General features: G+C 39.7%; 1 protein-coding gene across 1 annotated transcript; it reads left to right on the top strand.

Annotated features, from left to right (window-relative positions):
• Positions 1-1,336: 1,336 nt before the first annotated feature.
• On the top strand, positions 1,337-15,775 carry alp3 (alkaline phosphatase 3). The gene is made up of 11 exons (XM_054599347.1): positions 1,337-1,406; positions 3,205-3,321; positions 3,661-3,774; positions 4,636-4,812; positions 6,987-7,159; positions 7,241-7,381; positions 8,393-8,462; positions 10,139-10,273; positions 11,941-12,132; positions 14,271-14,387; positions 15,480-15,775. Exons 1-11 carry the CDS (start codon positions 1,337-1,339, stop codon positions 15,773-15,775), a joined length of 1,602 nt encoding a protein of 533 aa, XP_054455322.1.
• The last annotated feature ends 2,047 nt before the right edge of the window (positions 15,776-17,822 follow it).

The following is a 17,822-nucleotide window of genomic DNA, read 5'->3' as shown; positions in this document are numbered from 1 at the left end:
TATGTGTATATATATACTATATGTGTATGTATTTATATATGTGTGTATATATATAGATGTATATATGTATATATATGATGTATATGTGTATATATATGTACATACATGTGTGTATATATGTGTATATATATATATAAATGTATATGTGTGTATATATATCCTAATATGTATATATAAATATATATATGTGTATATATATCCTATATGTGTATATATTTATATATACATATTAGTATATATTTTGTAACAAATGTATGTTTTTTAAACATTTTCAAACATAACAACTTATCCTTATGTGTTTGTCTGCATTATCAGTAGTTCTATATGTAACATTTTTCCTTTTAGTAGCTCTACCTGCTTCCATTGACAGTGGTTAGCAAAAAAAATAATCATATTCCCCAGCTGATTCATGGTGTTAAACCCATTTTGCATATTAACAAATTACCCCAGTCCTCGCCATCAGTGGCCCATCCACATTTGCAAGGCTAATCAGTGAACCCATTGGGAACATTAAGGGATCAAATTAGCTCTAATAAATGTCCCCGTTAGCAGCGTGCCGCATGCTACCTGTTGAATAAGAAGGAAAACACGCTTCTGCATCCGTTGCCATGCTACCTTTTAGTCTGTCACTGTCTGCAGTGATGGAGAACTTTTGGACAAGCAATCAAACAAGTCATGATTGCCGATTACAAATATTCTCCTCTCTGTGGTTAATGTATTCATTGGAAAGTAGATGGTGAGAGTGTTTGTGCCATTCAGCTCAGTCCCAGAGGAGTGTGTCTCGTCTCACTTACATAACAGTGTCCCTCGCTGCATTATCTCTCAGGTACAGTCCATTTATGATCACAATAAACACACACACACACACACACACACACATGCACGCACCCACACACTTTCCATAGCTATTTGGCACATTCACAACCACCCTTTTGATCTTTAGCACAGTGTCATAAATAATGCCCTTAATAAGCTCTTATAATTAACAATATCATTGAAGCTTTAGCGGCTGTTAATTATTAATTAATTTGATCGTTAGATTTAAGCAGTTTGTCAAATATTTACTGGATTAAAACCCTAAACACAAACAGAATCACACACTATTTTAAACATGCAGCTATATAAGAAGTTTTAAACCCTTTCTATACCAAGTTCTGGCTCAGAATAAACCACTTTTTCAGTCAGAGGTCACAAAGGCCTCAGGGTCATAATGCATTTATGACATGTCGTTAAAGATGATTGACCGCTGGTGTGATTGGAGGCCAGTGTTATTTCAGTGGAAGAGTTGATCTCTGCTGAAGGTTTAGAGGAGCGCTTCGTCAGCGTAAACACGACCATGGAGCTGAGAAGAGTCGCCGTCACCGTTCTCTTTCTGCTGGTGGCGTTTGGATCGACCAGTAGCAAAGGTAAGAAAAAATAAAAGAAGAGCAGATCTGTTTTTGTGAAATAGTCAGTTTGCTCATTTCAGCAATGCACACAAATTTTTTATGACCTTTAATATTCTTCAGCTTGTTCTTTTACCGGCCTTTTTTTCCCAACGTGTTCATACATTCTTCTAAAAAACGTGTTTATCATCTTGATTCTATTCAGCTTTCATACTTTTTCAACCTTTTCTGCTTCTTTGAACACTCAAACTCCAAACTGCCACCCACCTTTGAACCTTGTCATCTCCTCTTTACAACCTTCAACCTATTCATACTTCCAACTATAACCTTTAATTCTCCATTTAAACCATTATCCACCCTCATATTAGTTCTGTTTTTTCCATATCGTTCATTTCCTAATCTCAGGTCACATTTTATACTCTGTGTCTCTATGACTGCTTTCACTCGTTACATGCTGACACTTGAGCTGAGTTCTCTTCCTCCAGCGGTGTCCTGACTATCTGTCATACAGGGGACAAGGTTGGTTTGCCGCATCAGTGAGCCGGTGAAACGTCAAAAAATCCATAAAGTTTTAACCGGCTGTCCGGCCCCGTCTCTCTAGTGGCTCTTCTCTGGGTGTCAGTTGATAGCATGATGCAATGGTTTCAGGGACTGGGCTCAACAGCCCGCCAGCGATTGTCATAAATAACAAGTTTTCATTTCTTTTTCTTCATATGATATTTTGACACCTTTCAATACCCCTCGATGGACACTTCAAACCCGTAGGTTTTTATATTTGAACATCAACAACAACAACAAAAGAAACCTTCTCCAGCTCTTCTACACCACAACATCCATTGTTCATTCACAATTTACTCCCAAAAGCTTTCACTGCAGTACACTTCAGCTTTCTTTCAGCACTTCCACTACTTCCACTTCAGTATTTGTTTTTCCACTCCCACTTCAACTACAACTATTTAAGTGTTTCAGCTGTAGATTTTCAGCAGTGAAGGATCATAACTCTCCTGCTAACACACAAACCACCAGATCTTTCCTTCAGATCACAGAGACCTGGAAATGTTGAGCATGATGTATGATCCTCACCTCTTTACCCTGGAGTCATACTTCTTTTCTATTTTTCTCCCTGCTGTTTTAAAACTTAATCACCACCCGTTCAGGGCTTACTGTCTCCTCTCACTTTGTACTCTCTCTTTTTACCCTCATTCCACTTTCCCTTTGCTCCTCAGCTTCCACCTTTCCTTTCATCCTTTACTCATTTTGTAAGGGCCTTTCAAACTTTCTGAATCAGCATACTCTCAGTACGTGTGGAGATGTTCAACCGGCTGCTATCAGCATTTACTGCTTGTTAGTGGACTACTGCATCAAACTACCTGTTACAGCGCTGGGAGACGTGCTGCAGAAGATAAGAGAGCATGTGTGGGAGGTTTGACAGCTAAAAAAACAAACATGCTAGTTCACACATCTGAAACCCAGAGGGCCTGAACAAAGATCAGTGGAGTGTTTTGTTTTTTGATTCATGCTCACATTGATCTCTGCAGGGGAACACACGCAGAAACATAACGGCTCTTTGACTCTCTGTGTCTGTCACATTTCATTTTTGAAGTTTGTTCAAAAGAAAAGTTACACCTGAGGGAGGAAGCGATTCCCCAAAAGAAACATATGCTGTGCTTTAATCTGCAGCTTCTGTTCTGGAGTTGCTCATCCTTTGGTTATTACACTGCAAAACCTAAAGAGAATAAAACAACAAAACGCACAATTAACACCATAAATACTATTATATCTGCACTGAAACCAGTCTGATCTGTGTGTTGGGTTTTAGTCGCGGAGGAGAACCCGGAGTTCTGGAGATCACAGGCCCGGAGGACTCTGCAGTCAGCGTTGGACAGGAAGCTGAACACCAATGTGGCCAAGAACATCCTGTTCTTCCTTGGAGATGGTAAGCTGCACAACATACTGGCTGTCTGAAATCAGGAATGAGAGTCTAACCCACTTTTTGGGGTTTAGCATTTTGGGCCTGCTCTCCCCTGTTTCCTGTCTTTTTCACAAATGTGCAGTAAAAAAAACAACAACTAATATTTCAAAGAAAACAAGAAGATGTACAGTGAGACTTTGATCTTTACAGCAGGAAAACACTACAGAGAGACTTTTCAATCAAAGCAGAGGAAGTTAGGAGTTTATCGAAGCTGGAATGAATAAAAGCAATGTCTGTGTGTGTCTGTGTGTGTGTGTCTGTGTGTGTCTATTTGTGTCTATTTGTGTGTGTTGTTTGCATCAGGTATGGGTATCACAACCTTAACGGCGGCCCGTATCCTCAAGGGACAGCTGGAGAACCAGACAGGAGAGGAGACGGTGATGACCATGGACACCTTCCCCAATGTGGGACTGGCAAGGGACAGCTGGAGAACCAGACAGGAGACACACATGACCACACACCACACACACAAACACACACACACACACACACACACACACACACACACACACACACACACACACACACACACACACACACAATAATATCTATGCAGCAATAGGATAACTTTAGCTCAAATATAATCCTCAACTTGAGCACAGATGTGTAAATACATGTGAGTGTGCAGATGTGGGATCTTGGATTTGCCTTTGCTTTTACAGTACATACCCATGTGTGATTAGTGACAACCAACACGCATCCAATATAAAGGATACTGTCCTACTAATTCAAAATACATTTTGGTCAAAATTGAGTGACATAAAAATCTATTATGACATCTAAATATATAGTTTTAATAAAATCAGTATGTAGAATATTCATTTTACCAGCCGTTAATCTGCACACCCTGCAAATAAGTAATACTTTTTAATGTAATTTCAACAAGAGATTTTTTAATTTTATTGCAAAGATACGAGAAGATAGAATAGTCGTTTAGTGACTAAAAGTTGATAAAAAAAATTAATGAGATATTTTAAAGATTAATTTGCAGTTCATTGTTATGACTCCATTTCTTTGATAGATTATACTGCTGTAATTGTATCTTATTGTTACACTTAATGCCCCATTTGCTCATTTATCTCTTTTGTATTATTATTTTTTGCTGCAAGAACAATTTTTAACACTATATTCTATTTAGGCTCATATTTGTGGGTGTGTGTGTGTGTGTGTGTGTGTGTGTGTGTGTGTGTGTGTGTGTGTGTGTGTGTGTGTGTGTGTGTGTGTGTGTGTGTGTGTGTGTGTGTGTGTGTGTGTGTGTGTGTGTGTGTGTGTGTGTGCAGACCTACAGTGTGGACTTCCAGATTGCAGACAGTGCAGCCACGGCCACGGCGTATCTGTGTGGAGTGAAAACCAACCTGAACACCATCGGAGTCAATGCAGCGGCTCGCAACGGAGCCTGCAAGACGCAGAAGGGCAACGAGGTCACGTCCATCCTGAAGTGGGCCAAAGATGCAGGTAAGACCAGTGCAGAACAATACAGACGTCTATGACCGTTATTATCGAACGCACCACGACACTATATGACAATATGCTGATGATGATGCTCTATTTCGATCTAATCGAGTTCACAGAAGCAAAAGTAAACTCCCTCAAAGAAAAATACCACCAAAACAATACAGGTTGAAACATCACCATCCTGTTTATGATATAGAAGGCATCACACACATACTTAAACACAATATAATTAACTTTCATTATATTTGTAAAGCTAATAATAAAATGAACAAATCCTTATGGTGGAACATTTATGAACTGCAGTCGTTCAAAGACAGCCTTAAATCAGATGAAAACTCATAAAAACATTTTGAGCTGGAAGATTGATTCCTTACCTTGTAAATTGTAGTTTGACAACAAACATTTTTTTTAACTCAAGGTCCACTTACTTGATTTCTCCCAGGGCTTTTCATTTGTGTCCTTCTTCAGCAGAGTGTTAACTTGCTAAGTTAAGAACAAACCTACTAAGAATACCTACAATACACAATAAGAGATATACAATTAGAATACATGAGTACCTCATGTTTCATATTCATATTAAATCTGAAGAAATATTTCATGTGATTACAACTTTGTTGTCCAACATTTATAGATGTTTCACACGACGAGTTATAATTAAAAAATGATACATTATATAAGCACTCTAAAATGTAATTACCAAAATAAAAACAGTGTTGGACTCAACAAATGTATTCAGTTATTGTTTGACCAGTCAGCCGCTTATAGAATATAACAGTTATTGCACTAATGGTTGTGGTAATTTATTGCTAATGTACGTAATTAGAGTCAGAGGAGCTAACATAGTTTATACTGTTCTATCTGACAATACTGGAGGCGAAATGCAGCAGGATGCTGACTGAAGTAACAAATGGGATTTTGTGGCTGTTTCTCGGGGGGTAGGGCAGAAACATGACGCACAGACCTGCCGTGTCACACTTTAGCTCTGGCTCCTGAACAAAGGAAACCCCTCAGGTCTCAGCAGAACCCAGTTTTTACCTCTGAGCCGCGGTGCCGCGTCATTGTGGTTATCACAGGGGCCCCCGGGGAGCTGGGAGCCACAGCAGCCTGAAGCCGCAGGTTACACTGCAGAGTGATACGCTGCACAGGGGAGCAGTTGACTCTTATCGTGTTCCCGTGTTATCAACGGCCATAAATATCTCATACACACACACACACACACACACACACACACACACACGGTGCCATGGCCCTGACCCGAACACAACCCTCAGCTGTGTGATTGTTTGAATAAGTTACATAATACAAATAAGTTAATTTCGATATTATGAAAACATTTTATTAATGATCCTCAAGAGGTACACAAAACTGTGTTTATTTAATTGGACATTTTTTTCTTCTGAAATAAACTATTAAATTGGCAATCCTTAAGATTTCTGTCATGGTTGATTTGGAATTCCTATTTGAGTGAAACAAAAAGGAAATTTACTCAGAGTTTGGCAGTGTGGAGTCTTGGGCTGCTTCTGAAATTCCATAAACAACGTGCCATTTTACAGAATTGTGTGGCTAGTTCATTTTTCTGAGTGTGTACAATGAAGAAAAACTTTAATACAACATTTATTTCTGGGAATGTCTTTCTCATCTCATCTCATTTTGAAATAAAAATGTAAATAATCTCCTCTTTAATTAGAAATTCTAAATGTTGGGACAAAAGAATAAACTGTATGTGTGACAAACTGTATAACATGGACAAAGGGTCTAACTTCTGAAGCAGTTTAAAGCCACAATATATTATACAAATTATACTTGAATTTAATAGATATGTATAGATTTTTCAGGAAAGTGAGACAATCCAATTGAAAATTGGTGCAGCCTGTATTTTGCTTCCAGCCCGTTCATCTCAGTGTCCCTTGAGTGTATTACTGTCTGCCACAGTGTCTTTTATACTGCCATTTGGGGGCTATATTAATGTTGGACATCAAGGTGGTTAAAGTTAATTTACTACCCCATACCTCAACATAATGGTAATATATAGTGTATTCAGGCAGTTGAGAACATCTTTGATTGATGGATCATTTCCAAACATTCAGTCTGAAAGCTGTCTGTATTCTACATACATACAGCAAAGTTTATATTTTCTACATTAGAGTACTTTAAGCATGAAATCCATCTCATAGGCAAGTCTGTCGGCATTGTAACGACCACACGGGTGCAGCACGCCACCCCGGCAACCAGCTACGCCCACAGCGCCAGCAGGAAGTGGTACAGTGACGCCGACATGCCCGAAGGAGCCAAGAGGGACGGCTGCACCGACATCGCCTCACAGCTCGTCAAAAACACTGACATAGATGTAAGGACCCTCACAAAGCAGAGCATTGTCACATTGTTAGCTTTTAACACATATTACATTTAAGATTGTGTTTGTTTGCAGGTGATCATCGGCGGTGGTAGAAAGTACATGACCCCTAGAGGCACTAAGGACCCAGAGTACCCCAGGGATTATTCCTCAAGGGGCAAAAGAAAAGACGGACGCAACCTCATCAATGAGTGGCAGAACATGAAAATTGGAAAGGTAACACTTCTTTAATCAGACACAGGGACCAAGAAAAGAGGCCTAACCATAGCAACAGTATTCAGGGAAACTCTCAACAAAAGGGAGGTTGCAAAATAACAAAATAATGGGAATTGGACGCCCTTACACTTAAGAACAAGTACACTTCTTTTTAAGGAGCTCCTCCTCAGAGAAAAAGCTACACTTCTGCTGCCATCTAGAGTGATGTAAAAGTGTAATATGGTATTATACATTTTTTGGTTGATATTTTTAGTGGAGGTGCTTAGAGGGGATAACATTTTAGGTTGATATTTGAGTATGTATCCCAAGTTTATGCTGCTATTGATGACATTTTATATTAACAATAATTTTAAATATCAAAATTGTTGTATTATAATAAACACCAAACATCCCCATATATTAATTAATATCTGTACATAGTAGTCTAATATTTACAGTAATTAAATGAGTTGTTATCCTTTCTTTAACTGCATGTCTATTTCTGTGTATGAACAAAAAACAAAGTCAAATTTCTTCAAATGTATACATTTAATCGGCCAGTAAAGCTGGTTTTGATTCATTAAATACTTTTTCCATTTTTAAAGGGTTAATTTACCCAAATTTCATTCCATTTACATCCATTTTATTAGTGTTGAAGCAGAATGTTTTCAGGGGGATATCCCAAAACATCAATCCTTGTATGTTTTTTTTTAACTTACATGCAATAGATGCTTTCTATAGCCTGCAATGATTGGGATTTACTGTTTTCAAAAATGATACATTACACTTTTAAATGCACATGAATTGTTGAACACACTTTACATGTAAACACTTAATAAAGAATATGCCATTTTAATTCACTTAGGCATAAGTTCAATATTTACACATTAATTCACACTGTCGGGTGAGAGAACTGCCTATGAGGACATTGTACTACTGCAAAGAAAAGCTAATTCTGTGACTCACAACAAGCACAAATACTTTGACTGTCCTCCTCCCACTCAGTGTGTGAATGTTTATGTCCTGACACAGGTTGCCCACTACGTGTGGAATAAAACAGATTTCAATGCTGTCGACCCTGAAACCACAGACTACCTCATGGGTGAGTTTTCTTTTTTTTTTTTATCTTTACTTCCCTTCTTGGTACTCTTATGCTTTTCTCTCCAGCAGAGAATTCCCATCAGGCCCCTTGAAGAACACATCAATAATCTCCTTGGTTCACCCACCAGCTTACTCATTTAATATTGTGTTAGTGATGTCAGCCTTGAATGTTTTACATCGAAATACTGCACCTTTGTTCCGTAATGTTTTGCCATTTATCAAATCTATGTTCAATACAATGTTCTGGTTACTATAAAAGACATGATATCATAATTATTTTCATATCATTATGATTGCTGAATGGCTCTGCTGGAAGGTATCGAACTACAAGCAACTCAAAAACTCACAAATTGACAATACCGGTTTGTTTAATATGTTTTTTACAGATTGTACACAAAAAATTAACAGTCTTTATGCTAAGCTAAGATAAGTGGCTGTTTGCTCCAGCTTCATATTTATTGTACAGACCATAGACTGTATATAAAAGTGGATGTTTGGGTAGCGATCATCGCCATCTTGTCTTTTTTGCAACCAATGAACGGAAGTGACCATATTCGGACGAGTGACGTTGAGATGCCGTATACGGCTCTTGAAGGATAGCGACCTGTCAATTACAAGGTAGCCCCGCCCTAAAGCATACCCTGCTTTATTACATTACAGTCATTTAGCAGACGCTTTTATCCAAAGCGACTTACAATCAGTAGCTCAAAGCTTATGTTACATATCATTACATATCATTCACCCATTCACACACTGATGACAGGCTACCATGCAAGGTGCCACCATCAGACTCTAACTAACATTCATACAACATCCAGTTCACACCGATGGCAAGCCTTCGGGAGCAACTTGGGGTTGCTCAAGGACACATCGACTGCCGAGGCCGGGTTTCGAACCGCCGATTCTCTGAGTGGAGAACAACCCTGCTCTCCACTGCGCCACAGCCGCTTTATGGTCTATCTTTACTCTAAATGGAGCATCATTTACTAAATGAACATCATGCTGTATTGAAGAAGACTTGAAACTAGAGATTGAGACCATAAACTCATGTTTACAATGTTTACTGAGGGAATAAATCAAGAGAGAAGTAGAGTCATTTTCTCATAGACTTCTATACAACAAGAGGAGTCGCCCCCTGATGGACAGCAGAGAAAATGCAAGTTTAAGACACTTCCTTATCGGCTTCACTCGCCTGGTACAGACGTATAATGGCATAGATTTTTACACTTGACTTGTGGAAAACTTGTAGAAATATTCATTTAACTTTATCTTCTGAAGTAACTTTAACCAAACAGAATAAACTGACAACAGAAAAAAAAATGTAAATGGCCGTGCTCCAAGTATAGACCCACATGTATCCGAATGTTCAAACCATGGTATTTCCTCTTCGCCTCCACCTCCTCCAGTATAGATTTTTAAAGGTATTCTGTGGGGATCTTTGTGGTTTGTGATTCAGTCATCATGCTTTTTCTGGACTGAGTGCTCACAAAAGTAGAGACTTTTGGATTTTAGCCTCTCACTGTGGTTTATCACTTTCTGTGTGCTGAAAATAGCAGTACTAGTAGGAGGAAGATGGGACTTTCCTTTCTGCTGCACCTCCACTGTAGGCGGATAACACTGACACACTGTATTTTTTAACATAAAAATACATTTTGGTCTTTCCTTCTCCTCCCCCAGCTCTGTTTGAACCTGGTGATCTGCGCTTCGAGGCGGATAGGGACCCAAACATGGACCCGTCCATCGTAGAGACCACAGAAAAGGCCATCCGCATCCTCCAGAAGAACCCGAAAGGCTTCTTCCTGCTAGTGGAGGGTGAGCACAACAGCATCACCAACCTTCCAAACACTCCCCCATCAATTAAACCGTCAAAAGGTTGGATAATGAAATCCCCAGAGATTAAAAAAAACCTCTCGTGGCTGGTTTTGGTGGATCAATTGAATCATTGCTCACAAAGGGGCAATTAAACTCTGGTAATTGTTGTGCTTTGCTAAAACATCAATATGTGTTTACATTTAAATCATAGCGACTTCAACCCCCGATATTGAGTTTGTTTTAACGGTAGCTCTTCGGCGACCAAGTTGGAGAACAACGTGTACCCGCAGTGGATCAGGTGACTTGACATCGATTCTGCATACAGCTCGTGGAGTTTGCCGCAGTGTGTGCTACAGCGGCGCGTGGTTGGCTGACGGGTTTCTGTTCCGCTCGGCCTCCTCATCCATCTCTCCCTTTAATCTGAGGCAGCCGCCTGGGGACTCCGTGGTGCTACCGAGTGTCTTCACAATGACTTTAAAATAACAGGCAAATGTATAAATAGAAGTGGGCATATGGTGCACCCAATCACTGACAGCTCACTGAGGCCACAACTTATTAACAAGTTTACTTCAATTTTTTTCGAAACGGCTGGTGGAGCGGACAGGAGTGTGAGAATGTGTAGAAGCAAAAAACAAACAAACAGGAACGAAATAACATTAGCTTCATCTGAAATTCTCTGCTGGAGGATGTGGGTCCTTTTTCCCAATTTATGTTTTATTCCAAGAGAGAATTTTCAGACTCGCCTCAATAACACAAAAAGTTGTCTGCTCACCTCTAACAATGTAAAATATAAGATATTCTATAGGCTTGACAGCTCATTAAAATTACATTTCACTATGCCCCTCAGGGATTTATCACAATGTTGAGACAAAGTCCAGTCACAAGTCATTTGAGACATGTACAAGTTGGAAATCTTGTAGTCGCAAACCTCAAGTCGCGAGCCAACTTTCAAGTAAAAGAAAAGGTTTAAATTATTGTAAGTCGTTCAAGACAAGTTTAAGTTAAGTGTCAAGTAAATAGATACCAATAATATGATGTCTCAAGTCATCTGAGACAAGTCTGACTCAAGTTTCCAAGTCAAATCTCAAGTCAAAGTCAGGTCAGATGTTGTTTTTGCGTCTCTGAATGCTGTCCATTAAAACGACAGGCTTTTAAACAATTTCATGTGTTTTTCCATAACTAAGACACAGTTATTTCAATATACAGGACTAACAATTATATATTAACAATGTGTGGATATGAAAGGCCCGTCTGTCGTTTTCTTATTTGTTCTTTTATCTTCAATGGTTTTCACCAGATCAACATTTTGAACTTCGAAATCTCAAAATGTCTCACAGCAGTTGGGTCCAAATGAAGTCTTAAATCTTAATCTTCGTGATTCACATTTGGCTCAAGTCCAAGTCTCAAGTCTTAAACTCTAATAGGTTCAATATTTGCTGGAATCACATCATTTTCTTTTACTTCTGGGTAAAATATTTCTTTGTGTTAATGAGTCAGCCTAATTAAATATGGATAAATGAGAAAAATGAGTCAGTGGTTTCTGTTTTTAATTAAACTGTCACTGTTAAATTATCCAAAACCAAGCACTTCCTACTTTTGAAAGAAAGAATAAATTGTTGATATCCATTACCCCCCCCTCATTAAACCCTCCCTCTCTCTGTGGTCAGGCGGGCGTATTGACCAGGGTCACCACGCTGGCCGGGCCTCCATGGCGCTCCACGAGACGGTCGCCTTCGACTACGCCATCGCCAAGGGCCTCGAACTCACCAAAGAGCACGAAACCCTCACCATAGTGATGGCCGACCACTCCCACCCCTTCACTTTCAACGGATACCCGTTTCGAGGGCAGAGCATTCTGGGTAATTATGAACTGAATTTCCTATATTCTGTTTTTTTTATTTCCTACAACTTATAATGTATTTTTTTGGTGCTGCAGGCGTTGAAATCAACTTATTTTACACCTGAAAAGACAGTTTTGAAGCGGAAGACATTCTCCTCTCTTTCCTCCATCCTTACCTCCTTCCATCCATTCCCCCCCCCAGCTCTAGGAGTGTTTATTTCCCATGACAATAGACACCCCGAGGTGGCATTTTGTGCTTGTTGCGTGTCTCTTTGTGTGTGTGATGCCTCTCGGTGCTCGGCCTGCTTCCCATCAAGCTTCAGTGTGCCTCCGCCACCAGCAGCTTGACATTTCCTCTGCTTTCTCTCCTCTGCAATTACAGCGCGGGTAAACACACATATAGCTGGCAGCCTTTTTCTATTTCAGTCCTTTCGCTTTCGTCTCTCTCGTCTCTGACCATCGACGTCGACGCCTCTGTCTCTCTCTCTCTCTGACTTCATTCCCTCAGAGTTGTCCTCGCTCTTCTGGCCTGTTGATCTCGTCTCTTTATCGACCTCACTTACTCGTTACCTCCATTTGTTCTCTCGTCTTTACCTGGAGGTTTTAAAACTTTAAATGAACCAGTCTACTGTCTGTATCCAAACTCTTCAGGGTTCTGAAACTAAAACTGTTGAATGTTACAAAGACTTGGGACTACCAGACTCATTTTAAAACCCATGTGAAACATCCATCAAGCAAACTCAAGGTCAAAATTGAATATTTGTATAAAAGCAAATCCTGTTTCTCAGCTTGTCCAAAGACAATTCTGTCTACGCTTGATTATGGTGATATGCAGACAAGTATAATGGCAGCTTGTGAAATAGTCACGTAATGCAATCTATTGGTTGTGTGAACAGGGAAAAGAATTGTCTGGGGTTTCTTTGTGTCACTCACAACGAAAATATTTCAAATAGAAAGTCAATTAAGAGCGTTACTGGTGGTGGAGACATGAGTTAATGGCATCAACGTGACTAAGCAACAGTCAGAGCAAGTGACATACTTTATAATATCCAAAAAGACGACTATTGGTGGACGGGAAAAGAGGTGAATGGGTTCAACAAACAGGACTGAAAAAAGGAACAAGCTCCAAAAACATATGAAGCTGCATTAAAGTTTAAAGATAGTCTGTATGTGTTTTGTGTGTTTTGAAAATAGTGGAGAAACAGTAATGAAGTGTTGTGGTCCAACCGATGCTAAAGGAGCTGGTTGTGCCACACATAGTTTGGTTCCTGCTCATTACATTGTTATTGTGAAATGAAATATAGGCTAAGCCTTTTGGGATGTCTGCACCCTGAAAGGCTTTGATATGTACCGGGTAATTACAAAAGTACTTGTGGTGTAATTATTTTCCAGGTCTCTCCTAAAAGCTGAATTTGTTACCCCATTACTTCATATACGTCTTCCCTACCAATAGGGGAAGTACATTTATATTGAATTTATATGAATTTATCACGTAATATGAAGTGTTACTGGGATTATAGTGTGTTCTAAAGGCTTCAGAGTTGTTTCCATCCTGTCCAGAATATAATCTTTGGGTAAAACGATGATATTTTGGACTGAACATATTCACTTTTACAGATTCAGCCCACAAACCCCTCTGTTTCATCCTTCTAAAGTCTGTATTGATCGAGCACTTGTGTTATGTTGTGCTGTTCCCAGCTTGCCTCACTCTCTTTCCGGTCATATCCTTATTTTACCCCTCCTCCTCCTCCTCCTCCTCTTCCTCCTTCTTCTCCTCCTCCTCCTCTTCCTCCTCCTCCTCCACCCAGCAGTGCAGCAGTGATTAATGTGCTTGTGAAACTCTGAGCTCTTCATCAGCGGGGAGACTCGCCAGGCTAATGGCTCATCTGGAGAGAAACACTCAACAAGCTCTAGACCTCCTGCAGCAACCTGGGAAATGTGTGTGTGTGTGTGTGTGTGTGTGTGTGTGTGTGTGTGTGTGTGTGTGTGTGTGTGTGTGTGTGTGTGTGTGTGTGTGTGTGTGTGTGTGTGTGTGTGTGTGTGTGTGTGTGTGTGTGTGTGTGTGTGTGTGTGTGTGTGTTTAGCACTTTGAGGCAGAGAGAACTAAAGAATTTAAGAAATAAGATAAATATTTGATGTTCTTTGTGGATTCTCCAGGTAAATCTCCGCTGTGGGCCAAAGACGTGCTGCCTTACACCACGCTGATGTACGGAAACGGACCCGGACACAAAATCACCAACGGCAAACGTCCAGACCTCCGCAACGTCAACACTAGTAAGACTCTCCTGTTGTTTCCCTGTCATCCTCTCATAAACATCACAGACTAACAATCCTTAACCATTCATCAGTTCAGAGATACATCTTAAGAGCGTTCAAGGACAAAGAAAATCTGGAGACACACAGAAGGAAACGAGGAATTATATCTCAAAACAACCGGGATGACCTTTCATTTTTAACCTTCTGTGTTTAGATCCATGTCCCGTAATGCAGCGTGACCTTTCCTCATAATATAATCAGTTGTACTTTCTCTCTCGTTGACATTTTTTCTAATTTAATTTGCTTTATTTTCTTTATAAACCAAGAAAGAAAATAGAAAGGAGGTTCCAGTAAGAATAACTACTGAAAGTGGTATTAAGATATTCCTCTTTTTACTTTATCCACATAGATGATTAGTATTTCACCTCATCCTTTTTAGTATTAGAAAGAAATATTCAGTCACACTTAAACAGGCCCTATTGCGCTATTTTCCGGGTGCATATTTTTATCTCAAGTTACAGTTACAACATGTTTACATGCGTTAATGCTCATAATCCTCCTTGTTTTTCTCATCCTGGCTGTCCTGCAGCACCTCTTCTCACCCTCTCTCTGAAACGTTCCATAGCGCTTGCTCCTCCCTCCAGAAAGCAAAGTCTGCTCTGATTGGTCAGCTAGCCCGCTCTGTTGTGATTGGTCAACGGTTCACGTTTCAAAAAACTCTTCCTTCAGAGCTTCAGCTCCGTCTCTCTCTTTTGTTGTTTGAGGGCCAAACTAGCCAGAAGGAGTTTTACATCACTTCCGTAACATTGTGACCCCATAAAGTTACATTATGACCTCATAAAGTTACGGAAGTGAAGGAGAGAATTCAGTGGAGCCGTTTCAGGAGCTCAGGAGCTTCTGAGGGGGAGGGTAACTCCTTTTAGGCGTGGACTTCAGGTTTTACACTCTACGGACCTTTTACATGTACAAAAATATATATAACACACTAAAGAAGAGGGAAAAAGTGGAAAAGCATAATAGGGCCACTTTAAAGCTCCAATAACTGATTTTGTTTGGCCACTAGGAGGCAGCGCAACAAGTTGTAAAAACATTTTTTGTCTCTTCTTCCAGAGACCAATGACTACGTCCAGCTGGCTGCCGTCCCCACAGAGTCGGCCACCCACAGCGGGGAGGACGTGGCGGTGCTCGCCCGCGGACCCATGGCCCACCTCTTCCAGGGCGTCAATGAGCAGAACTACATCGCCCACGCCATGGCCTACGCCGCCTGCGTGGGCGCCGACCTCAGGCACTGCCAGGGTCAAACCGAGGACCCCGTGGTTCAGAGCACCGTCGCCAACGGAGCCGGGCCAGCCGGTGTCGAGGTCGCTCTGCTCAGTGCTCTGCTAGCACTCAGATTACTGATGTAAGGTCACTTTTCCGTAGTGATCTCACTCCATATACCACATCTGGGAGGTCAGAGGTCATGGAGGGGAGAGCAGGGTTTCAGCAGAGCGATTGTTAGCCCTTGAACCAGGGTTCTACTGCCCTTTACAGCTTATTAAAACAGAGATAATAAGATTATTAATCACAAACTAAGATATAGTGCTTGGTCTTAAAATTCAGAAAAAGTAATTGTTTAAATCTCGATGAAACTCCAAAATGAATTGATAAGAACCTATCTAATGTAAATTCATCTTGTTATTACTCATTGAATCCCTGTATCAGGACAATAAAGTAGTCGTAGTAGTAGAGTTGCTCTTTTATAAACTGATCTATACATGACATTCATGGCTCCTTCATACAATATATACAAATCAAGATTCGATCAATCAGATCTACAATCGCTGCCATCCTGTGAAAAACTCCAAAACATACATTTTTCTTAATGCAAGAGAAACTTTGTTGTTTTCAGCTTTGTAGCAATACTTTTCCCATCTAATCCAATGGCCTTTTAAAAATGTAGTGTAATGACTAATCATATAGGGAAACTTCATCCCTCATTTATCTGAGAAATGTAATATCAATAGATGGTTTACTCTGGAGAGGATTAGTGTCCGCTTTAACAACAAATTAACTGCCTTCCATTTTCTGCATAACGTTTCTTATGTTTAAAAAAATGCATATCACAGAATACGATTGTCATTGAACTCCGGCTCATTCAACAGGGATAGTTTGCTATTTTTGGAAATAGTTCTCAGCTGATTCGTACCACTCTCATATCTCAGCACTGTAATCATGGAGCTACAACCTGGAGTTTTGGTGACGCATGTCGGCAAAAAATAGTTCCAGTTTGTAACTTCACGTAAAAATCACAACTTCTTTTTGTGAACAGATAAAAAAATAAGAGATCTGACGCTTTAGTCAGTGAGCTTCAGACGTGGATTAGTGTTTATTTTGTAGAGAGCCAGACTAAGTTAGCCTTTTAGTCCCTGCTCCAGGTCTGCATGCTAAACTAAGCTAATCTCCTGTTAGCTTCATATTTAGCATTCTCATGAGAGCGGTATCACTCTTCTCATCTGAAAAGCAAATAAGCACATGTCCCTTAAATGTCAAACTATTCCTTTAATCTATAGGTTTATGTGATGGATTTGAAATATGAACCTATAATAAGTAATTCCGAGGTGATCGCAAACATTCATTTCCTCAGGCTTCACTTTGAAAGAGCTTTACATTTCTTATACATGCATGTTTTCACACCATAATTATATAATTAAATACCTTTTTATATTTGCTCTTTGAAACGACACAGGGTGCTGATATTGTCTCGGCCAATGAGGTTCCAGTCTGTAGAAGCTAATCATTGTCTAACCTTTGATACAAGATGAGTGTTAAAAAAGAAAATGGATTTTTCATTCCTTTGATTCTCTCCAATATCCGCAGTGCTAATTGAGGTCCGTGGCGACTGTCGACATTACTACAGCGATCCATTAATAATGAGAAAAAATATTTAAAGATCACCTATTTTTATCTCTTAGGGTGACAGATTGTAGTAATTATTGTGGACATCTGTTGGGGTTTGGAGTTTGTTAAAATCTGGTTTTTGACTCTCCTTGTACTCATTTAGTCTGGCCGGGGGCCCTCATTTTAGTTTCACATGATCTCATCATTTACACACTTTCAGTCCATACTCATTTATGGATCACATGGTGGAGTGACGCTCAAACAGCTTGAGAGGAGGAGCAGGTGGAGGTGGAAGTTATATTCATGGGGGAGGAAGGAGGCAGCGATCAGGAACAAACAGCTCTTGTGACACAAATAAGAACTTAAAATCATTTTTATTTTTATTATCATACTTTGGAAACAAGGTAAAAAAAATGTTTTAAGGAAAACAATAAAAAAAATGCAATTAATTGAAATTGATATCAAGTTCTAAAAGGTCATAAATGGTTTGCAGAATGTTATTTTGCCATAACAACTAAAACTAAACTCTTTACATCTTTAAACAGAAATCTAAATTAGGTTCTGAATTATATT

Source organism: Anoplopoma fimbria, chromosome 1, assembly GCF_027596085.1.
Source record: "Anoplopoma fimbria isolate UVic2021 breed Golden Eagle Sablefish chromosome 1, Afim_UVic_2022, whole genome shotgun sequence".
Classification (NCBI taxonomy): Eukaryota; Metazoa; Chordata; class Actinopteri; order Perciformes; family Anoplopomatidae; genus Anoplopoma; species Anoplopoma fimbria.
This window is presented reverse-complemented; position numbering and strand designations above follow the sequence as displayed.